This window comes from Gadus morhua, chromosome 19 (genome assembly GCF_902167405.1).
Source record: "Gadus morhua chromosome 19, gadMor3.0, whole genome shotgun sequence".
Taxonomy (NCBI): domain Eukaryota; kingdom Metazoa; phylum Chordata; class Actinopteri; order Gadiformes; family Gadidae; genus Gadus; species Gadus morhua.
The window spans coordinates 20569082-20593062 of record NC_044066.1 but is presented as its reverse complement, the minus strand read 5'-3'; the positions used below and the strand labels follow the sequence as shown (position 1 = coordinate 20593062).

The window sequence follows — 23981 nt, the reverse complement described above, 5'->3', positions numbered from 1 at the left end:
ACACAGTCACAGCTCCTCAATGTCTAACATCTATGTGATTATGGGTCAGTTTAACTTTTAGGCTGCATTAACTATTTAGTAATGTATCAGACGCATTCTTCCAAAGTGACAATCAGATATTTTCGTTTTGGAGGACATAAAGTTCAGATAGGGGTTTGGAACCTTGCTCAAGAGTGCCTGGGAGGGTGGGCCGTGAACGTTGGACATTGAACCCAGGACGTTTCGGATGGGAGAGTACACCTAGCCACTACTGGGTCCTGCCCCCCTGTTTACTCCCCTGGCTGCCCCCCCCTGAATTAAACTGTGACTACCGCAAGCTCTAAAATTGTCTCAAAGGATGGGAGCTCCTTTTCTAATCTAAAAGTCCATGTGCTCAGGCTAGCTTCCTTTGTAAACAGACCCATGTGAGAAAACGCCAAAACCTGTCTCCAAAGAAGATTTCCCTCCCCCATCAATGCATAAAAATAAATACATAAACTATTGGGTTAACCTTCAACCAATTCAGCCCAACAGTGTCCTCCTGACCGTCATCTAACAGATGATTGGTTGTAGTTTAAGACTTTTCCTTGCATTGTAACACAGCAGCACTCATCAACATCTCACCATGTGATTCTAAACCAAAGCCAGCGTCAGTATTACCATATAAACGCCCTGCAGTAGTGCTAAACCACATCAGACCACAAAAACATGGTCCTACCCCGGCTAGATTTATGAGATACTGTCTTGGGGTACTGTCTTGTTCATGATAGTTATTAACCATGATATCCAGATACCATGTGGCTTTATATCATCTGAGCCGACAGATATGAAGAGAGGTGTAGTCCCAAACGCACACGGGGCTCACACAACAAACCCAAAACCGAGAAGAAGGAAGACCACAGAACAACCAGAGACTACAAAACGTCTCAGGATCCCGGGATCCTTCCCAGATTTCATCTGGAAACCATCATCCCCTGAATGTAATCGCCACACACGTTTATACTTATTATGAAGACAGCGGTGGTTTATAAGCCTCTCTTTCTGCTATAAAGATCCACCTGTTCCTGCATGACTTGCAATCCAATCTCTGGGCCTGGGGCTCTCTTAAGAAGTTGCTTGGTCAGGGAATACGCAGAGGGTATGACCATAAAGACGCCTCAAAGGGCCAGGGCACAACGCCGCAGGTGGACATAGCTTGCGCTAATCACAACAGTGTGTGTGTGTGTGTGTGTGTGTGTGTGTGTGTGTGCGTGTGCGTACAGAGAATAGTGTTCCCCAGTGATGATCAATAGGAGGGTAAAACTGTGTGTGTGTGTACAGAGAATAGTGTTCCCCAGTGATGATCAATAGGAGGGTAAAACTGTGTGTGTGCGTGTGCGTGTGCGTGTGTGTCTGAGATGTTTGACGGGCAATTTCCAGGACACACAGAGGCGCTAGGCTGCTGTGGCTTAACCTAGATAAACCCTGGATTGTCGCCGGTACACCTCTGCGCTGACATGCTACGACTGTAATTGAGGCTACCCCACATCCAATAGGTGAACTAACGGGACAAATACAGCGTTACAGAATACCACTCCTATGAGTACTGTTTAGTGAAGAGACTTTTTTTTGGCCGTTTGGGGTTAATTAAAAACACGTCAGGGTCGTTAACGAGCAGGTGGGTGTCTCAGATAACCCCTCAAAGTAGACCGTGGACGTCAGGGATCGAACCCGGTAGCTTGACCGAACAACGAGAGAGAGAGAGAGAGACAGAGAGACAGACAGAGACAGACAGAGAGAGAGAGAGGTTTAAGCAGAGGGAGGAGATGTAGGGAGACGTACAAAAACAGCGATAGAGGATGAAAAGGTTAAAGAGAAACAGAGCGAGAAAGGACAGAATTGTTTGTGTTTCTAGTATTTTATAACTTTTTTACGATAGAATAGGGCGCCGTTGCGTCTTTCGTTTAATTCACTTTACACAGAAAGAGAGAGAGAGAGAGAGAGAGAGAGAGAGAGAGAGAGAGAGAGAGAGAGAGAGAGAGAGAGAGAGAGAGAGAGAGAGAGAGAGAGAGAGAGAGAGAGAGAGAGAGAGAGAGAGAGAGAGAGAGAGAGAGAGAGAGAGAGAGAGAGAGAGAATGGCCGCACTCGGCCACAGGAGCGCCCTGTAAGTGGTCTCAGCGCCTCCACCCTGCCGCCCGGGGGAGACAACAACCTGCCGGCCCTCAACATGCTCCAATGCGGTCACCTTTCTCGGACTCAAGAGGACCCTCGTTGTTCCAGCCCGTTCCCCCAACCGTTCCCATTACAAAGGCTGGTCTGTTGCGCCGCCCCGCACGGACCCCTCGCTCGGCTTCCCCGGGCGGTGTGGAGCAAGCAGCCGGCCGGCCGGACGGACGGACGGACGCAGGAGGCTGACTGGTGCCGTGAGTGTCGAGGCTCGGTTCGTGCTTAAAGATGGCTGAATCGTCGTTATCGAACGTTGTTTTGATGGGGGGGGGGGGGGGGGAAACGGTACGCGATATTGACAGGCTGGCGCTGGGAAGGTTTTGCCATCTGTCCTAATAAAGAGAGGCTTAACTCGGATCTTTATAAGCCTGATTCTTGCAAAACCAAAAATAACAAATAAACACACACACAAGCTAGATCTATCGCCGCTATAACGCAGCCAGTGCGGCCGTGTGTGCACATAACACACAGGCCTTACACCAACTGCTACTATTTGAACCGTAACAGGCCTAATCCCCTGATTTTTATACTCCGTATGGTCTAGTTTGTGGTTACAGCTGGTGGCCTGGTAATGGGTCGAAGTTGCCCACTACGGTACTGTACCGTAAATCCTAGAGTTGATTTGTGTTTGACAACTTTTCAAGGGGCCTCAAATACATCAGGTCAACTTCAAGTTATTGACTTAACACTCCGCCTACACCGCATCGGACAGGAAAACAATCTTATTTATACCTTGTATTGTTCTCTCTGGTGCTCATCGGATTTGGATGTGAGCCAAGGATCAGGAGAAGGGTCAGCCACAATTAGGAAATCATCAATTTTGGTAAACACAGGCTAAGCTAGATAACTAGTCTCAGGTGTCCTGGGACATCTGAAACTCTGCTGCTGCACCTAGTTACAATGAATGGCTTCAGTTACTTTACACCGCATGTGTAGGAACGTGTCACCACTTCAACTATTTGCAGGAGAGGTTTCAGTTCAAACACACACACCATATCCATGACTTGTTTTTATACATACAAAAAAATCCAGTAAAATCCCACTGTAAACTTAGTGTTTTAGTGTCATGTTAAAGACATTTACCGAACCAAACTTTATTTATATACCGCCTTTCGAGCAAATTTGCAATAGGGGGCTTAACAATACAATGAAAATATACTAAAATAAATGAATAAATTGAATTAGGGGAAAACTGAACTAAGCAGGTATGGTTTAAGGTTTATTTTAAAAGGTGTTCACATATTGTGATGCCCTCAGCTCCACCTTATATGTGAAGCTTGATAAAAAAAACACATGATTAAAAACTGCAAGTTTTACACCACATTACAAAGACAAAACAAGGGTCAGGGTGCATCAACCAGTAACGGGGCCAGGGGAACACACGTGATATCAATACATTACCACACATTCACACCCACTCTCCACACACAGCATGTGTGTCCACACACAACTTGGAACAGTAACGGGGAGCAGGGGACCCACGCGCACTGCCCAAAAGGCGCAGCGTTAGAGCAGCACCCAGATGATAATACGCCCAGTTAAATTCTAAACCAGACACGCGTGGCGCACTGTGGCCAGCGAAAACGCATATGGGAACCGCGGATTACGCTCCACGTTTCATCACCTAGTGCACCGTTCACGCAGGGTCTACAGTCCTATCCACATCGAGTCGGTGCGTTCGTCCCGCATGACCGAAATACATCACCGAGCCATCTGTCACACAATAATAGCCCTCATGCACGCACTAGCAACACAGAGGAAGCACCACAGGGCGAGCAGAGATCGCTGATCCATCAAATATCTAGGCGATCCACTTCTCCAGCCACGAACGATGAGCATCTGCACGGTGCCTCCACAACAATTATGATCCCGGAGAAGGATCGAGCGATCCCTCTCGTAAACCTCCACATGATCGTTACACCGTTTGGACATAGCAGAGCGCACGGCGAACGCTGTCCCCCTCAGAGCAACCGGGTATCCGTCGGTTCCTTGTCATCAGCGGGGTGTAGCGTTAGCACGGACCACTACCACCACCACCCCCACCACAGCCCTTACTTTGCAACTCCATCGCCCCCCATGGGCGTGCAGCGCGGGCCGCAGGCGGTGACGCAAACGGCACCGTTTGATTATCGAATGACAGCTTTCTAATTCGCGACTAGTCCCGATTCCGAAACGCGAACACCAAAATGTCCACTTGGATCGCGGTAGGGCAGCGAGACAGAGGACCGATGATGGGGCGGTCGAGAACGAGGCAGTTCGATCCCGGATCGGCGAGGCTCTCGGTTGCATAAGTGTTGGTCTGGAACTTGATCAAACGGTGCGAAAAGGAGTCATCCCGTGCACAGTGCACACGCATCCGGGTGGTTTCGACGTGGTGGTGGGTGGGAGTGGTGTGTGTGTGTGTGTGTGTGGGGGGGGGGGGGGGGGGGGGGGGGGGATATCGCAACGTGCCGGGGCCTCAAATCAGACCTCGAGTTTTTGGTTCGAGGAGGAACTACGCAGGACATATGGGAAGCCCGAGTGGCCTCCTCGCTCTGTCTGGTGGTGGTGGTGGAGGAGGCTAGTGCAGCTTGGCTACGTCCTGCTAGGACGCATGCACGCAGATGACGGTGAAAGACAGTAGGGGCAGCCGGAGTGGAACTTGGGACTGCATGCATCCACTCACAGGCAGGCCGGGGGATGAAAGGACCCCGCGTGAATAGTATTGTGTTGAGCCTTTTTGTTGCACCTTAGAGTCCCCAACTATTTACAAAAGGGTTCGCCTTTTGCACACAAAAAAACACAACCTATCGCGACGGAGTGAGCAGCTGCCACCATCAGGCTCGGCGCAAAGCAGTAGCGATGTGCAGCCCTGGTCGTCCCCAGTTTGATGCTAACTACGTGATTTCGCCCCGACACACTGTTTTTTTCGGGCTGCCCTGCTTTGGCCAACGAGGCAGCCACGGCGCAGAGCTGGTACCGTTCGTTAGTGCTCATGGCACGATTCGCATCGCCCCCATTATCCCATCATCCCCCCCACCACGAAAATCTCCCATTTGCACGGTGATGTTGTCAGTCTAAAGGCCGATAGTTTAGACGATTAAAGGAGCTTAACTTGATTAAAAAGAACAAACTGGGTACAGAATGCACCTTTCAAACCCGTACACGGAGGCCCCTTCGGAAGGGTAGCAGCATGGCGTGGGGAGTGCGGCGTAAAAACGAGATAACCCGAATTAAACACACACAAAGACAGCAGGCGACACTGTCACGACCACGTCCAACGCCTTCCCCACCATATTACTGAATCTATCGGAAATATACGGACCGTTCAAGACCTTTCCGGAGCGGTATAAGCGTATCTGTGGGGCGCTGCGCTTTGCGGCGGTGTGGCACCTTTTCCAAAACGAAGCCGCTTGGCGCACAGGACTCTGGCGACTCCTTCCATTTTTGCGCGTCCACCTATCGACTAAAAATGTCGACCCGGATACTATTTGAACTGTGAGGCAGTAACGAACACATTTAGTTGTAGCCCCCCGTCGCGAAAACCGCCGAGGGGAGCCGCTACGAGCCGCTGAAACCGTCGCTCTCTCCCTCCTAGTCCGGGCAGAACAAGAGGGCGATGACGCCATTTTCTGCACAAAACAACCGCGTTCAGTCCGGGAAGACGGCGGCGCCAGCGGGTTTAAACCTCTACCCCGCACTCGTATCACTCAAATGAAGAGCCAATATGAAGCAAAAGGTTTCCAGAATAGTTCTTACCTGGGTATTTGCCGGTTCCGCGGGCGGGAAAGGCCGTTTCGAGGGGTGGTTTGTGACTGCGTTAGCCGTGTGCGTGCCACCTTCTCGGGGTCCGCGTCCGTCTCTGGCTGTGGCCGAGCTGCTGGAGCTTCGCGCTGCCGGAGGTTTGTTTATTACGCCGGGTCGCGCCGATGGCTCTTCACAAGTTCCTCTGAGCAGCTGCCCCCTTTTTTGTGTCGCTCAATGGACCCCCCAAAACAAAAAAAATATCGCTTTTGCGAGGAAAGTGAAGCGGACACCTCTTAGTCGGGAAATGGCGTCTTTGAATTTGTGATTGTCTGGGGTAAAAAAAAAGGGGAAATGTTTGACCGGGACAAACTAAGTGGTGAGGAGTTTGAGTGGACGGGGTCCCCGGTTTGTGATTCACCAGTGCGCAAGGGCTTCCCACTGTCACCCCGAAACGAGTGTTTAAATGTTTAGTATTTGGATATAAATGCGCAAATGTTTTTTTGGAGTAGGCTATGGATTGTTTTTAGAATAAAGGTTGGTGACGAGCAACGCCAAATAAATTAAGGGTTGCCATGGCTACTCGTTGATTGATCTCCTCCTCCATGGATTATCCAATTAATCAGTATAAATGCGTGAATGAGTGGCGTGTGCCTGATCTACTTTAATGCACTTCTATTGATTTGGGAATATTCAGTCCAGCGAACATTGTTACGCCAGTCGGTTCATAATAGAAAGCCTGCGTTTTTTAGCCAAATCTTGTGTAGCCTATATAAATGCCCTGTGTATGAAACGATTGGTAAACGATTATGCTTCGTGCAAATTATGTAAACATAATTCATCCGCAACATTGCAACTTTTAATATAACCTAGCAGCCTTGCTACTTCAACTTACTAGTGCTACTAATTAAATATATTGAGACATGCTTCTGAAAGTTAGTTACTTACATGCCAAACGTATTCGGATTGAACCAACAAACAAATAAATTAATAATTAAATGTATCCATAATAAAATATGCTGAAATGGCATTCGGTTAGTTGGACGCAGGTTCAGTTAGATGCATAGGTCAAACTGCATAGCTTTGATAAAACACCCAAATAAAAATAAAAAGGAGTTACACATCAATTCAGCTCGAATATATATCACACTATACAGCCTATTGTGCTACCTGTTGGAAAGCACCAGGCTGCCCTCCATCGCCTGCCGGCCACAGCGTGTTTAACAGCAGAGCCGCGAGACGGAGGCTTCCGCTGACTAATCACTGGCGGCGGTGGCGCGAGTTTACTCTCTGTCTCTCCTCGCGCGCAGGTGCAGCCACAACTTCGTTGCTATGGCGCTACTGTGCGCGAGAGTGCCACTTCTGCTTCCCATGTGCAGCAGCGGGCCCCGGTGACGCGCACGCGGACACGGGCTCCGCCGGTTCAATAAAAAATACACGACGTTGGCGCAACTTTTCAACTTATCACCCTTTCGTGTTCCCGATTTCGTGTTCACTGAATAGTCAGGGGTGGAATAATATTTATATGGCATAGTATACATATTTTATATTATAACCTAGATAAGCTACACATTAAAGTATGCAGGGACCAAACTAGTAGAGTAATATAATAGGGCAGTCGTTTGGATGGCTTTAGGCATTTAATGACCGATTTTTACGTTATCATGGACGTATCTGCAGTCTGTTCTTTTGATTTTATTGTACTATCGCAGTTCTTTTCAACTGATGCCACCATTAATGCCATTGACAAAGGTTTTTTTAAAAACCCTATTCATTTTAAACTATACTTCAGTAACAACTAAAGTTGGTGTTCGAGTTGTCTGGAGTTCGACGGACTACTTTTTCAGTGTTCTCCCGAACATTAAGCATCGCGTTACTTTAGATCCGTGAGCCTCGTGCCCCGGTGGTTCATCTCCCCTCTCCTCGCCCAGGTTCCCCTTCCAAGGACATGGTTCCTCCCGGATAAAAGCACACAGACACGCCTACGTTATTAGAACAACACTAAGCTAATACTCCCAATAAAATATACTATAGTATCATAATACAATAGTAATACTATCGTTTCCCATACCGTCCACTAGACTAGAGGAGGTATCTTGCTGGGACCGTTGGGATAACGGGCAGCAGAAAGGTTTAACTGTTAGCTAGCTAGCTAGTCCCTTAGTTTCTAAACATATTGTTTAGCTTAGGCTTCTAAAAGCGATACCGTTTGGAAGGTATTGCTTTGCTGTAGTTAGCCAAGTGAACTTTCAAACAAGTGACAATGAGGGGAAAGCATGGTTCATCTATAGGACTACTTGTTGTTAAGATTACATTTCTGTAATCGTACACACAGGCCTTGATGGGCGATAGACTAATATTTAAAATATACTGTATTTATCTGGTGTTAGCCTATATTTTAGCTATCGGTGGAATGAAGTAACTGAATTAGGTGGTTGATGTTTTGGATTGGGGAAGACACTGATCAGGGCCAAAATGAATGGCCTTTCCCGCCCAGTGTGTGTGTGTGTGTGTGTGTGTGTGTGTGTGTGTGTGTGTGTGTGTGTGTGTGTGTGTGTGTGTGTGTGTGTGTGTGTGTGTGTGTGTGTGTGTGTGTGTGTGTGTGTGTGTGTGTGTGTGTGTGTGTGTGTGTGTGTGTGTGTGTGTGGATTTTTCTTAAAATTAATGTAAATTATCCAACTATTCACATAGTCTATATCATTCACAGGAAACCAACATAACTGTGGATATCAGGATATAGGGTGTGTTTTTTGTTTCAAAGGCAAATATAGCCTATGTGTTTTGAAACTGGTCCCATAAATAGTTGTATAGCCCAATAATCCAGCCCTTTCTTTTGGGCCCAGGAGAGTGCTTGACAATAGGTGCCCACTGCTTTTGCCTTAACACAATTAACTAAACCACCGGCATTATACCATTATCATACGAATGCTGTTGGCTGGGCTGGAACTCTGCATTCATCGACGTAGCAGCATTGAACTGTTGAGCTGTTATCTTTTCAATAACATTCAAAATGCATTCATCACAGTAGCCAGTGATATGTTTGGATGGTTTGATTTAGAAACGATTGAATTTAAGTAATTCTTAAGCTATACCTTTTTTTTTGAGTAACAATTAACTTATTGTCATCTATATGTTTGTATTGGATTATAACACAGTGTTAATCCTTTAAAGCTATAAATTGTCTCATTAAGCCATAATGTTTAATGGTTTATAAAATAACGGTTTATTTTTAAAGGCTAATTTCACTTCCACATTAAGATTGGACCATTTTGTACCAGCATGTTAAAGTTAATCAAAGTGATTTTTCTTGTCCTGAATGAGAAGGTAGGGGTTTGACATCATGCTCAAAGATGCCAACAGTCAGACTGTTGACAGAAGTTTGAACCTGGCAAATTTTGGCTGGGAATCAAACCACATTACTTGACTGTGAATTATTGTTTTCACTGCTCTATGCTGTGTGACCATGGGGTCAATATCACCCCATCTCACATATTTTTCGTCAAAGTGTAGGTGTATTGGGAAGTGTGTTCTAACTGTTTATAAAGTTTAAATTCAGACCTGATTCAACCTGTTTTGACTACAGTAGGTTCTCAGAATAATCGTAAATACCATATTGGACTTGAATTGGACTTGTCCTTTTTAAATAAATGAATAAATCAGTGATTCTCAATTTATGATGTTCAATCTTGTGTAACCACAATATTAGGCACAAGGTTTCAATGGCTTACTTATCATTGAGTTTAGAAAAATGTTTGCTAAATGTGTTTTAACTGTACATTAAGGAATTGTGGTTAACTGTATTTTTGGTATATACATTAATCATATTTTGGTTGTGGACTAGTGACACAAGTGGGTCCAGGGACACAAGTAGGTCCAGGGGCTACATCAGTTTACGATCACTGATCAAAATAATATTCCTGATGTAAACCAGTGTCCATTTGCATCTTGTGATTTGTTAAAAGAAACTTTACAGAATGCAAAAAACAAATCTGTGTTGTTAAACATTATTGCCAGGTAGCCTTTGATGAATTTCACGTCAATGTTATTTGTATAGCCCTTAATAACAGATACAGTCTCAAAGGCCTCACAGGCTAACCCACCTTCACCCCTCACCCCCTCAGCCTAAGCTCTGAAAAGGGCAAGGAAAAAAACTCCCCCAAATCCCGGAGGGAAGAAACCATTAGAAGGAACCAACCAAGGCTGGGTTAGGAGTGCAAGAGGTGCCGAATAGAAAGGCAAGGCTTTTGCCATCACAGAACCATGTCATGGATGCGGCAATAGCTCCCATTTAATCAACAACGTAACAATCTGACTCACCCATTAAAATGTAACATTTCAAGGCCTTTTAAAACAATATGTGGCCACTTTTACTTGTTCACGACATTAAAAAGCCTAAAAATATCCTTTATGTACCTTTTGAACAAATATATGTGCTTCGTAAATGTTCTTTTACTTAAATTGCCAAGGTATCACAAAATACACATTTTCAACTTCATATTCCATCAGGATTTCAATAAATGGCTGCTCAAGGGGACTTCCGCTGACTAATAGACCAATCGGAGTCAGTGTAGTTATCGCTGAGTCAGGTTCTGGAACAAGGTGTATCCTCACATGATGCCAATAAGTGGCACCTGGTGGGGCAGACCCAGAATGACAAATTCCAAAAAATGTGTGTGTCCATCAATCCTCTTGGAATATAAAATAAGAGAAGAGCATACGGTAAAATGAATGCCAAAATGTGAGGTGTTGTTTGAGACTCCTGTGGTCACTTATCTATCGTGGTGTGTTTGGAAGAGAAACGTGTTACGATGCTTATTCTTGCTTACCTGAATGAAAAGCACCTTGCACTACCACTGCATCACCACAAACCACTGAAGGAATGCCACATTACTCACTTATTCAGCCATTATATCCGAAGTGACTCCCAGTGAATTCAGATAGGCTAAATGTCATGAAGGGGGCTGGGCCATTTTGTTTGTGCATTTAACAAGCGTAGGTAGTGTGTTAACCTTTACGTGGAGACAGGGTGTTCCTGTCTATTTTGGTCACACAGCTTCGAAGAAACCAGTGAAAAGTGACAACACGTTACACCAGGATGTGGAGATAGGAGGTGTAAGAAGGAGGTGTAGGTAGGACGTGTAAGAAGGATGTGTAGGTAGGACGTGTAAGAAGGATGTGCAGGTAGGACGTATAAGAAGGATGTGTAGGTAGGACGTGTAAGAAGGATGTGTAGGTAGGACGTGTAAGAAGGATGTGTAGGTAGGACGTATAAGAAGGATGTGTAGGTAGGACGTGTAAGAAGGATGTGTAGGTAGGACGTGTAAGAAGGATGTGTAGGTAGGACGTGTAAGAAGGATGTGTAGGTAGGACGTGTAAGAAGGATGTGCAGGTAGGACGTGTAAGAAGGATGTGCAGGTAGGACGTGTAAGAAGGATGTGTAGGTAGGACGTATAAGAAGGATGTGTAGGTAGGACGTGTAAGAAGGATGTGCAGGTAGGACGTGTAAGAAGGATGTGCAGGTAGGACGTGTAAGAAGGATGTGTAGGTAGGACGTATAAGAAGGATGTGTAGGTAGGACGTGTAAGAAGGATGTGCAGGTAGGACGTGTAAGAAGGATGTGCAGGTAGGACGTGTAAGAAGGATGTGTAGGTAGGACGTGTAAGAAGGATGTGTAGGTAGGACGTGTAAGACAGACATCAGGCAACCAATTCCAGGGCTGGAGCCAACTGTACTTCCTGTGACTAGTGAAAACCCTGGGTCAATGGTTATGAATGAACTGTGTGACAATACTATTTACGGAGAAGGTATTTAGCAGGCACTTATATCTCAAGTTAATTGAGATGCAATGGTTAACGAGCAGGTGTTAGGGTAGCGTTTCTCCGTCCATTTAATGAAAAAATAATATATATATATATATATACAGTGTATATATAGTGTATGTATATATATATATATATATATATATAGATACAGTATATATATATATATATATATATAGATACAGTATATATATATATATATATATATAGATATATATATATATATATATATATATATATATATACACATACACACACACAAATAAACGCACACACACTTATGTTATATTATAGACCATATAAACCTGTAGGCCTACTTCCCGTTAGTTGATAAGTGACTCGGATTTGCAGTCAACAAATCCCATCACTCGCAATGACAGCCTAATCCTACCTTCTCCTTAATGGCATAGTCCTACCTGAATTAACTAACTATTTTGGCCTGAAGTGTCAACTAAATGACATCCTAGCTCTACCTGCTTCTTTATTGAATAGTCCTACCTGAATTCACTGTAATGGATTTGGCTTGAAGCATCAATAAATAACAGCTAAATAGTCATCAATATTAACAGTATTATCACAAGGTTAAACAAGTTGTGTTTGTTTATGCATTTGAGAAGGTTTGCATTAATTTTTAATAAAAACCTCCGGGCCCACATAATCTAAATCTAAAAGGAGAATAATATGTAATAATAATCAAGTAAAAACACACTTAAATTATGAACAACTCAGGTGAGAGGGGAGAGCCGCAGCCATTGAATATGAATGCGTGTGAAAATGGCCCACAGGAGTCTGTGCATGTCACAAAGAAGGAAAAACACAAATACAGTCATCTTCCTCCTCCTGCTCTCATTCGTGAAGCCATCTCTCACTCTCCCTCCCCCCCACTTCCTCTCTCTGGGTTGAGTCAAGGGCGAGTGAAACGCGGCGCAGAGTGATCTCCGTTTACAGTCTGTCACCTTCCTCTTCCTCAGCCTCAGTGGGGGTAATTGATTTCAAATGACATTTTGCACCTTTCGTCACCTGCTTACATTTCGGGGGCCAGGCCAACCCGTTTTCCAGTTAAGCAGCAGGGTGAATACAGCTGCCTGTTTCTCCGGTTGAAATAGGATGTTGTATCCCTGACTTAATGAGTCAAAGGAGGGGGTAAGATATGGAAACACAGCATACCACAATACTGACACGCGACTAAAAAGTATGTCAAAGACCCACCATTAAACAATCCTAGCACATGAGGGAGCTTTGAACGCTCTTAGCTGATTATGTGCAGTACTCGTTAATTCCCCCAGGGGGAGTTCTCTCTCTCTCGGTCTTCAGTGTCGACCTTCACAATGGGAGGTCAGCTCTGTAGCCTGAGGAAGATGAAGGGAATCATTGGCTTCCTGAAAGGACGTTTTAAAACAGGCAGGCTGCCTCCGAACGGGGAGATTTGGGGGAGGGACTGGGTTCTCTTTATAAAAAGAAACAGCAAATAAACACAGATAAATACAAGGATATTTTCAAGAATGTGTGAGAAATGGCGTATTAGTGACTCAACGATGTGCTCGTTCTTTGCCTTAAGACAATTGGTCCATGCTTTCGACAGTCTAGTATCAGCCTAATATTGATCATAATATAATATTTTGATCTTGTTCGTAACAGGCCAAAACTATGCATTGGAAGTCTTATGTATTGTCACCTTCAACGTCCAAGGTAATAACAAGGGCCTACTGCGCAGACATGCTCTTCAAATTTGATACACAATATGGTGAAAAAGATAGAAAACAGATGTAAAAAGGTGCTATGTAGATGTGAAGAGAATGCAGAAACGAACTGAGGAGAGTGAGAATTTGATGATAAACCCATGAAAACATCTTCTCCATCTCTACTCCCTAGTTCCCTACATTTGTCCACCATTAAGCGTTGACATAGAATCTCCAAACCAATCAAGGAAGATGCCCTGATTGGTCAGAAGTCAGCAGGAAGTGGTGGTAGATCTAAATTAAAGGCGCAGTCAGCTCCAAACCAAAACCCATTTCGGCTGATCACCGCTATGGTATTTCTAACAAATCAAAGCCCTGAAATCTTACATATACAGTACCTTTTTCAGACAGTGCAATATCAACCGATAAAAGTTTTTGTGCTGGTCACTTGAGCTGAACTAATTTAATCAAACTTCCCATAAAAATAAAATAATATATTCCAATCATTCAATACAGACCTACATATCTTTTTGTTTATTTTACAGTAATTGATCAAAGCGTAGCCAACTCTTGAAAAGGCAGTTGAGTTTGGAAACATTCAATATTCAGATTAGTTGAGCCCCAACCAAAAGCTGCATTAGCCCCTGCTGGTCTGCGGTCTCCCACATATCTCTAACGCAGTACACAAAATATCTTTACAAATATATTCATATAGGTATAGATTTATACACATCTCAAATACTTTATATATTATAAATAACAGCAGATAAAAGGGCATTATGACAAAGTGCAAAAGGGAAACAGCAAGGGAAACAGCTTTATAAAAAACACCTGTGTCCAATAGTCACTCCGATTTGAGCCACAAAAGACCAGAAATAGTCACCGGCTTGGAAATACACATGAGTCGATGGAGCGACAGCATCGCATTAGCTTCAGCCACAACATACTATTAAAAAAACCAACGTTGACAAAGTGCGGCCAAGACCCCCACCACAAAGTAAAAACAAAAGTACTGCAGATTGATTTGTATGAACAAAAAAAAAATACTAAAATGAATTTGATTCTCTTCCAACAGTCCGAAGGCTGTAATGTGGGCCAGGCTGACTGTTGATATTGACCTGCAAAAGGCCTCAAGTACCTGAGTCCTTTATCACAGTAGAAAAACACAGGTTTAGCTCATAACTTTAATTATGGGTCTGTTGGATGTAGGTATGACCGTGTAGTATATTAAACCGACCTAGCGTTAACATTAAATGAACAGGAAGTTATTTCACTCTAATATTGACGAGCTGGGAAAAGGGGCCTTTTGAAATGCTTTTGATCACGTCGTCACCTTGACGAGCAGTAGCCCACTAGTGGAAACACAGTGCATTGCATAAGCAGGCAGACTAGGTGTAATGCCACCCTATGACCGCTCATTTGCATAAAAAAACAACATGTGCTGGTCATATCCATTGGATGAATCCGATGACGGTGAAACATGCAAAGCATCATGGGATATAGTGCAGACCTCAGCTACACTTCCTTGGTGGTGCATTATGGGTATTAAGTGGTTCACTAGTTAGGGAACCGGCTTTTGTACAACAGTGTTGACGTCACAAATGGTGCACAAGTGGACCAATCAGAACACAGCCTGCCCCCCCCCCCCATGTTATTCAATGCAAATCCTTGCCCCCCCCCCCCCCCCCCCCCCCCCCCCTTCTAGATGAGTCTTGATACAGCCCTGCTCCTCTTCGACAAAGGTGAGCCACAGCAGCCAACAGGTTGAATTGGTGCACATTCAAGAGTTTCTTGAAGCAAAAACCACAGGAAGAGAAGAGCGCTTCTCTTGTCTTGTTTTGCACTAGGGTGAATGGGTTCCAGAGCTACCCAAACCTTCTTGTTTGAATCTATGCCTGAATTAAAATAAAGTTGTCCTCCAAAGGTGTGCCATAAAAAAAAAAAAAAAGAAGAACGCTTCTCAACATCTCTGGATCTTTCTTCGTCGTGTTATTCTGTTGAGTCAAGGCACACACTCTTCATCTATGAGGCCGTCTTCTATCCCCCCCCACCCCACCCCCAGCTGTGTGGAACCGTGTCACCAACACATTAAGCAAGGCATTTAGGCAAGGAGTGTTTACTCCATCGTACGCGTGGTGGGATTGAATCGGACAACTCGGTCACAAGGGTCACGGCGTCGTGTGACAGGGAGAGGACAGCAGCTCAGGCCGTTGAACTGAGGAACCTTCACTGAAGACCACAGCACAGGTTGGGGCTCAAAGTGCTGATGGGGGGGGAGATAATGCAGACGAGCATCCGAAACATCCAGGGGAAAGACTTGATGCATAGAGTGTCCGAAAAAATAAAATAATAATAATAATAATCAGAGCCATTTTGAAAACATTTCAGGTAAACATCGTTGACATATTACATACGTTACGCAAGCGAGCAAAGAGTTGGAAGATAGAAAGACTTATGTAGAAAAATATCAATTTTTTTTAGACAGAGGAAGAAACCTTGGGGGGAATGTGTGGAGGTCTGTGTTTTCAGCCAGTAACTCTTTCGAAAAAAAAAAATAGTCAATTTCTATAAACCAATTGATCACCGCCTGATAACAAGCAACCACAATGAAGGAAAAACACAAATCCATCGGATAACGGACTCACTGAAATCTATTATTTTCTATTCTTAATGTCCCCACACACATAAGCAGGATAAGGTTTAGGGGCGGATTGTCACGACAAAGCACTGAGGAGCCATCACAAGGTGTATAGACGCTGCAGGCATCCTGGTACCAATACAGTAACGGTCTCATAGTCTAGTCAGTGGTTAGGCAGTTCTGGGGTCAAACCCACAATGTCCGCTCTCCAGCTCAAGGCAGGGTCCACAATAAACGCCTGCCTCCAGCCTATGGCTGATCGATTTCAGGGATAAATATGAAAACAATTGATCGATTCTTCCACTTTGTCCAGCAAAAAGACACAATTCTATTCGGGTATTTGGGACCCTTTCTGTAGGCATCCTTGAGATAAACCTTAAGTTAACCTTAACCCTTATGCCTGCTGCTGATTGACTTGTATACGGAATTCACTGAAAGTCGCTTTGGATTTAAGGGTCTGCTAAAAGACTAAACAGTACCGGTTGGAAGTCACTGGTATAGTGGTTAAAGGATGCTCAGACAATCTGAACCGATTTCTGTTGTTGATTAACAAGAGGGTTTGGCTCAGGGATAGGTTAGGACCACAGTGTTGCTAGCAGATATATCTCATCCACTAGGGCTCTCTCTCACAGTGAGCAGTGTTTACAAACAGACAGGGAGTGACGTCGTAGTGCGCCATTATCAGCGCCCTGGGGTGAGTGTGATAAGCCCTTACAGGCCGTTTTGAAAATCGGCCTTTTCTGACATCACAAGTGGGCGTGTCCACCTAGATCTGTGCTGGATAGATCAGTCCGCCAGCCTTCCCAGTGGACTCTAGCAAACGTTGCTCATCTATCCAGCACAGATCTAGGTGGACACGCCCACTTGTGATGTCAAAAGAGGCAGATTTACAGGGCTTGTGTAAACCCTCACACCTGGTGGATCAACATGTCACCTTTAAACTTCTCGCTATGCAGCCACTTCGGAAGGCAGTAACTACTCCTGACCATGTGCCAGAGGACTCGCTCGGCAGCCGGTTACAATTTCTAACCGAGGTATAACCCATCAACAACGTTGTGTTTTATGAACAGTGCTAAACAGTAGCCTAGCGCGGCGAAACAGCAGGAATTAAGGGGGCGCAGCACAGTCGTAACCATAAACTTTATAGGCTGTTGGCGATGGCGGACGTTCTTTAAAAACACTCCCTTATAAAACAACACCTTCCCCGAGACTGAGAGTTAATTGCAAACAGAATCGTTGGAACGTAGGAATAAAACCAATCTTACGACTTTTTTCCTTTTGCACACTTCGGGAAAAATAATTAACAATAAATAAAAATAAAATAGAATACAAGATATGTACAATTTCTTTTTACAATATCAACTCTTGTAACACTTTTGATTCTCAAATGCTTTTTGTTGTTGTTGCATAAACTGTATCGTTAAATCCTATTTTGTTGCTCTCAAATGAATAATAAACGAATTCCATGAATTAGATATTAACAAGCCGAACATTCAGATTCACAACTGCGAATCCATTGAGTCCAAAGACACAACGACAGAGTTTGTGTGTTCCTTGAAACATTCACAAACACGCACACAAGCAGACGCCGGAACACACAAATAGAATAAAAGTTCTCAAAAATAAAAAAATATAAAGAACACAAAACCAATAGTCAATCCTTTGTCTTGACGTTCGGTACAGCTGTGAACTGTGTGTACTTGTCCGAGGGAATCCATGAGGAAAGGAAGGAGGAAGTAAGTGTATGACTTCCTGTCAACCGCCCCCCCTTCCAAAACAGACCACAGAGTTCCATCCAGGTCACCTGACCTCCGAAAAACAGGAACCAGGAAACATATATCAAAAAATCCATGACTGGTCTTTGAGGAACAGATATTCCAGAATACAAAACTATACTTCTCTTGGATTAGCAACAAATGCTCTTGGATATTTTCCCTTTTTCTTTAGGGTAAGAAGTTTATTATCGCCAGAAAGAAATGTACTCGTGTTCTGGAAAATGACCACAACTGAAGTGACGGGCGATACGTTTTCCGTCCCATAAATCCACTACCATGAGAGCCAGGAGCCTGAAGAGGACTCCATTACCCAGAAGTCATAGTGGGGGATAGTGAATAGTAGCCCACCATTATGGGAATGCTGCAAAGAGCGCTGGCCCGTCAAAGCCGACCGACCTCCTGTCCGTGGAGAAAGCTTGAGGGCATGACCCAGTGGGACCTAGGGGGCAGAGGAGAGAAACATTTCCTGTTATGGAATCTTGGAATATTGTGATGGAATTACATCTTGGCCAAATAATGGCCAACTATGGCAAATATGTAAGCATTCAAAACAAATGTTGATAAAAGCAGTGAGCACCAAATTTGCATATGTTAATAGAGACTCTGTGAAGGATTTGACATAGGAAAACCCATTCATTAAAATTGCCAATAAGTGCACAGGTTAGAATTTTACTTAATTTTTTTTACTTTCCAAGACTCTCTCCATGTGTGTGTGTCTGTATATATTAGTGCTGTCAGTTGAACGTGACAGCAGTATTAACGGCGTTAACGCAAACCAAATTTTAACAGCGTTAAACAATTTTAACAGCGTATAAGCGGTTTTTGTCACGCGATTAAGGCTCTTTTGGCTTTGCAAACTTTGTAGTTTTTTCACCTGCTGTCTAGCAACAACTAGTCGGGTTAGAAAAACTACAACACCATAACGGATCTAGCTACACCGGAAACAAAACAACAAGCATGTTGTTTTGTTGTTGTTGTTGGGGCAACCAAGGATACGGAGCGGGTGAAAAACTCATTAAAAGTGTGTGTGTGTGTTTGTGTGTCACTCTGTTCGAGCTTGCACGAGAGTTCAATGTTGTCATTATGGAATTTTATAAACGCAATATTGTTATCCCGCATTAATCAGCCCGACAGCCCCGAAACGTTAACGGCCCACCGGGAATTCTCCCGACTCTCCCGATTACCACTCCGCCACCGTGTGTGTGTGTGTGTGTGTGTGTGTGTGTGTGTGTGTGTGTGTGTGTGTGTGTGTGTGTGTGTGTGTGTGTGTGTGTGTGTGTGTGTGTGTGTGTGTGTAGGCGTTATTCGATAGCCTGGTAATGTGTATAGGCCTACGTATGGTAAGAATATTCATACTGGTTTAAATAATGAATGTTATAGTATTTCCCATCTTTGCCGAGCAAGAGTTTTGTTTGAAAGTTCAGTGAGTCAAATAAAAGCCTGGGCTATTGAAGTTTTACGGTATATATGTGTGTGTGTGTGTGTGTGTGTGTGTGTGTGTGTGTGTGTGTGTGTGTGTGTGTGTGTGTGTGTGTGTGTGTGTGTGTCCTACCGGTCATGGAGAGGGGGGTCCTGTGGACAGTATCCCCCCAGTGCCGTTGCTCCTCCTGAAGAGACTCTCTAACCCCCTGCTGGCCTTCCCCCCTCCTCCTCCTCTTCCTCCTCCTCCTTGTCCTCCTCCTCCTCCTTGTCCTCCTCCTCCTCCTAGTCCTCCTCTTCCTCCTCCTCCTCCTCCTAGTCCTCCTCTTCCTCCTCCTAGTCCTCCTCTTCCTCCTCCTCCTCCTAGTCCTCCTCTTCCTCCTCCTCCTGCTCCTAATCCTCCTTTTCCTGCTCCTGCTCCTCCTCCTCCTCTTCCTCTTCCTGCTCCGCCTCCTCCTGGTGTCCCGGGGCTCCTCCCCTTCCTCCCCTCCCCTGCCCCTCCCCCCTGGCCCAGGAGGAGGGGGCTGAAGGAGGAGGGGGGGGGGGAGGAGGAGGAAGAGGAGTTGAGAGGAGCAGGGGTCATGTGAGGAGGGACCTGGCCTGGGTCGTTCTTCAGGGAGAAGGAGGTGCTGCTGAGGCCGTTTGAGGCCCCGGGCCCCTGCCTTCAGAGGAGGGAGGAGAAGGAGAGAGGAGGAGGAGGAGGAGGAGGAGGAGGAGGAGGAGGAGGAGGAAGAGGAGGAGGAGAGACGAGGAGGAGGAGGAGGAGGAGGAGGAGGAAGAGGAGGAGGAGGAGGAGGAGGAGGAGGAGGAGGAGGAGGAGGAGGAAGAGGAGGAGGAGAGACGAGGAGGAAGAGGAGGAGGAGAGACGAGGAGGAAGAGGAGGAGGAGGAGGAAGAGGATGAGGAAGAGGAGGAGGAGGAGGAAGAGAGACGAGGAGGAAGAGAAGGAGAGACGAGGAGGAGGAAGAGGAAGAGAAAGAGGAGGAGTAAGTGAAGGAGAGATGAGGAGGAGATAGAGGAGGAGGAGGAGGAGGAGGAGGAAGAGGAAGAGGAGGAGAAGGAGAGACGAGGTGGAGAAGGAGGAGGAGGAAGAGAAGGAGAGACGAGGAGGAGGAAGAGGAGGAGGAGGAGGAAGAGGAGGAGGAGGAGGAGGAGAGACGAGGAGGAGGAGGAGGAGGAGGAGGAGGAGGAGGAATGAGGAGGAAGAGAAGGAGAGACGAGGAGGAAGAGGAGGAGGAGGAGGAGGAAGACGAGGAGGAGGAGGAGGAGGAGGAGGAAGAGGAGGAAGAGGAGGAGGAAGAGGCAGAGGAGGAGGAGGAGGGGGAGGAGGAGGAGAACAAGAACAAGAGAGAATTTGAGGTTACGGGTATTTGGTTAGGTATTTCTTTGTGTTTGCGTCTAGATTGGTCATTCTTGTTTTCATGCATTATGATTTCAAAGCTCATTACCACAGCGACAATCGATGGTATTTGTCAGACAAAATAACAACAGTAATTCAACTTTTTTCTTGTAAATCAACCTTTCTGTGAATGGACCTCGCAAGCTTGATCAATAATTCTAAGAAGTAGAGATCATTGATCCAACCTACAAGGTCCATTGGATCTTTCTCCGAAACATTCACAAAGCTCAGACCCAAGAACCGACCAAACCAAACAGACATTAACATTCAGGGCATTTAGAAGACGCTTTTTTCCAAGGCGACAACTCTAGAGGCTAATGGAGTATCTGAAAAATCCCATGATGCATTGTGATGTACATGCCCTCCTCTCGTGATGCCCGGTATAATAGTCTAAATGAATTACGATGAGCAGATACGCCCTTAAAACAATGACAAATATGTGGTTTGAAACACAGAGGGATCCAAAACTAGTTTCAGTCACACTTTAAAAGTCTCATGACCCTCAGTAAGACTGTTGTGCATACGTTTATATTGATATTAATCAATATCGTGTACCGTTCCCCATGATCATGCCGATGTGGAGAGAGCCCCCTAAAGCGTCCCCGGGGCACGCTGTCTCCCTACCTGTAGAGCAGGTTGAGGCCCCAGGGCCCAGGCTCTCTGGAGGGCCCCTGCTCTCTGGAGGGCCCCTGCTCTCTGGAGGGCCCCTGCTCTCTGGGGCTCTGCTCCTCCCTCCGGCACCCCGCGCCTCTGACCCCACGCGTGAGGCTCCGTTTCCAGCCCGGGTTCGGAGGCGGCGGCGGCGGCGGCGGTGGCGGTGGAGGCGGCGGAGGGGGCGTGGCCCTGGGTCCCGTGACAACGCCGTTCCCGTTCTTCCTGAGTTGATCCACGCCCGGCGAAGACGCGGGAGAGGAGGACGACGACGACGAGGACGACGACAACGACGGAGCCGTCATCTTCCTCTTCCGGCCCCCCGCCGTTTGATCGCCCCTCCCTCGCCAGGGTCCCCCACTGGCCCCGCCCCCACTGGCCCCGCCCCCACTGGCCCCGCCCCCAGCGCTGGGCGCGTGCATGCCGTTGCGGGGTTTCCCACGCGGAGAGGCAAGGGCCGCAACCGGCCGCAACCGGTCTCTAGAAGCCGAAGACTGCGGGGACGAGGGTGGGGGGTGGGGGCTGACGGGGGTCAGGGTGGGGTGGAAGGGGGGGTAGGGGCGAGGGTGGGGGTCCAGGGAGGGGGAGGCGGGCATCCTGGGGGAGAGGGGGGTCTCAGCGGCCAGAGGAACCTTCCTGAAAGACGGAACAAGATGGACACCGTTTTGAACATGGGGCGTCAACAAAGGCCGGAGTACTTGAGTCACAAATTAAACTTATATTTTATATTTTATGTTTTGTCCCTGCACATGAGACAAGACATCGCATTGCATTATTTATTTGGCGGATTTATCCAAAGAAACGTACAATGCGCGCATTCAACCATGAAGATGCAACCTCGAAATTGCGAGATTCATGAGTACGCACGATTCATCAAACTTCTTCAAGGGCTACTTTTTAGAAACATCTTGGTTTTTTGTTTCTTGTATCTTTGTGGTAGACGGGGAATGGGTCCACCTAACGATTATAAGTGCTTGGCACTATGAACATCCGTACCGACATGTACTTAGGCCTAAAAAAAAAAAGAGTTTGGTTGGTATTTTTTCCAGCGGCAGCGAATGATAGGTAGTTTGTTTTCATTTAAAAACGAGAAAATTCGCTCTTCCTTGTACAGCATGAAGAGGTGCTGTACCAAAACGTAATTATAGTTAGCATTTTTTTTATTTTATTTTATTTTTTTAACTCATACAATAATTTGTGTCGCACATAAATTGACAGGGTCGGTCGGAAACTGGAACCAACCAACATTTTTTTTAGGCCTTAATCCGTGTATGGTTCGTACTTTGAATATTCAGATTTAAAACAAAATCAGAAAAACCAAATAACAGAGTCGTTCTTTGGTTTTTCTGATTTGGTTTTGAAACGGAAAAAGGGCAAAAGGAATAAACAAATAAACGGCATTTCATTTGTGTTTGTGTTTTGTTTGTTGGTTTTTTAAACCCGAAACAGAAAATAAAGAAAATAGATACATTTGTAGGCTACACCAGCAGGTAGAACGCAGCGAGCGAAGAAAAAAGAGCCTACCACCTAAACCAGCAATAGACTGTCCAATTATATTTAGCCTTAGTTATGGCCGCACTTGAACCATATGGGGATTTTATTCATGAACTATTTGACAATGGAAAGACACACAACGAGATTAGCACCGCTCTAAAGCAATCTGGTGCTCCGAAGTGCTCCGTTATGACGGTGAGGAGGTTCTGTGTGGAGCACAACCTTCAAAGAAGAAATCTAGTTTCTTTCTTCTTCTATGTAGCCTATTGTACAAGATGTAGGCTATTTGTCATTTAGATGTATTTTAATGTTTTATGACCAGCTAGGTTTCTTAGTAAACAGCCACCTGGAATATCATGGCGATCTTCTCCACGGTCATATCGTCCACTCGCAGACTAAGTCGCCGGCTCCCACGGAAAACAATAAAGCTGGCCATTGTAGAATGCGAGACTCAATGGAAACGTTGAAACGTCTTTGTATGTATTCTTTTAAAACCACGTGCCCTTTTCCCGGCATTCATTGTGGTCAGTATTCCTGTTTTGATTTAAAAAACAGAAAAATGCCGTTTATTTGTTTATTCCTTTTGCCCTTTTTCCGTTTCAAAACCAAATCAGAAAAACCAAAAACCGACTCTGTTATTTGGTTTTTCTGATTTTGTTTTAAATCGGAATATTCAAAGAACGAACCATACACGGATCTTATTGTATGTCGCTTTGGATTAAAGCGTCTCATAAATGCCCTTAATGTAAATGTAAATAGAAACAAGAGCTACAACAATTTTTGGGCGGGGGGCTTAACTGCAGTCTGAAAAGACAGGTTTTCAGTCTGCAGAGGAAGACACGCACAGTGTGTGATGTCCTGTAGGGTTTCAGCTGTGCTGAGGTCAGTGGGAAGCTCGTTCCAGCATTGTGGAGCCAGGACAGCTAAACAGCCTTAATAATCACGTAAATTAGCGTGGAGCAGGAACAGCAAGATGGTTCATGGTTAAAGTTACGGAAATACGATTTTAGAAAGTCTTTTCCAATTGGAATTTGGAAAAGACCAATAGGAAATTTCTATTGGAAATTGCTTCTGAAAATAGTTAAAGGTCCCATGACATGCCACCAGGTGTGGTGTGATGAGCCGCTACAAGCCGTTTTGGAAATCTGCCCCTTATGACATCACAGGTGGGCGTGTCCACCTAGATGTGTGCTGGATAGAT

The 23981-nt window shown here is 45.4% G+C and overlaps 2 protein-coding genes and 1 long non-coding RNA gene across 4 annotated transcripts in view; all 3 read right to left on the bottom strand.

The window, feature by feature from the left end:
* znf800b (zinc finger protein 800b) overlaps positions 1 to 6289 on the bottom strand; it is a 38077-nt gene extending 31788 nt beyond the window's left edge. For both annotated transcript variants that reach the window (XM_030341832.1, XM_030341833.1), the window contains exon 1: positions 5923 to 6289. The gene's annotated coding sequence lies outside the window, so the exon portion shown is untranslated. The remainder of the gene's footprint in view (positions 1 to 5922) is intronic.
* A 9638-nt stretch (positions 6290 to 15927) lies between these two features.
* On the bottom strand, positions 15928 to 19512 carry LOC115531907 (uncharacterized). Its single transcript, XR_003973963.1, has 2 exons — positions 19371 to 19512; positions 15928 to 18257 (listed from the first exon to the last, which is right to left on the bottom strand). It is a non-coding gene; the product is annotated as an uncharacterized LOC115531907 (long non-coding RNA).
* Positions 19513 to 19685: 173 nt separating this feature from the next.
* atxn7l1 (ataxin 7-like 1) overlaps positions 19686 to 23981 on the bottom strand; it is a gene marked incomplete at its 3' end in the record, with an annotated part of 24269 nt that continues 19973 nt past the window's right edge. Inside the window, exons 11-12 of the mRNA XM_030342547.1 lie at positions 21260 to 21922; positions 19686 to 19899 (exon numbers count right to left, since the gene is read on the bottom strand). Of these exons, the coding sequence (XP_030198407.1) occupies positions 19686 to 19899; positions 21260 to 21922 (877 nt within the window). The remainder of the gene's footprint in view (positions 19900 to 21259; positions 21923 to 23981) is intronic.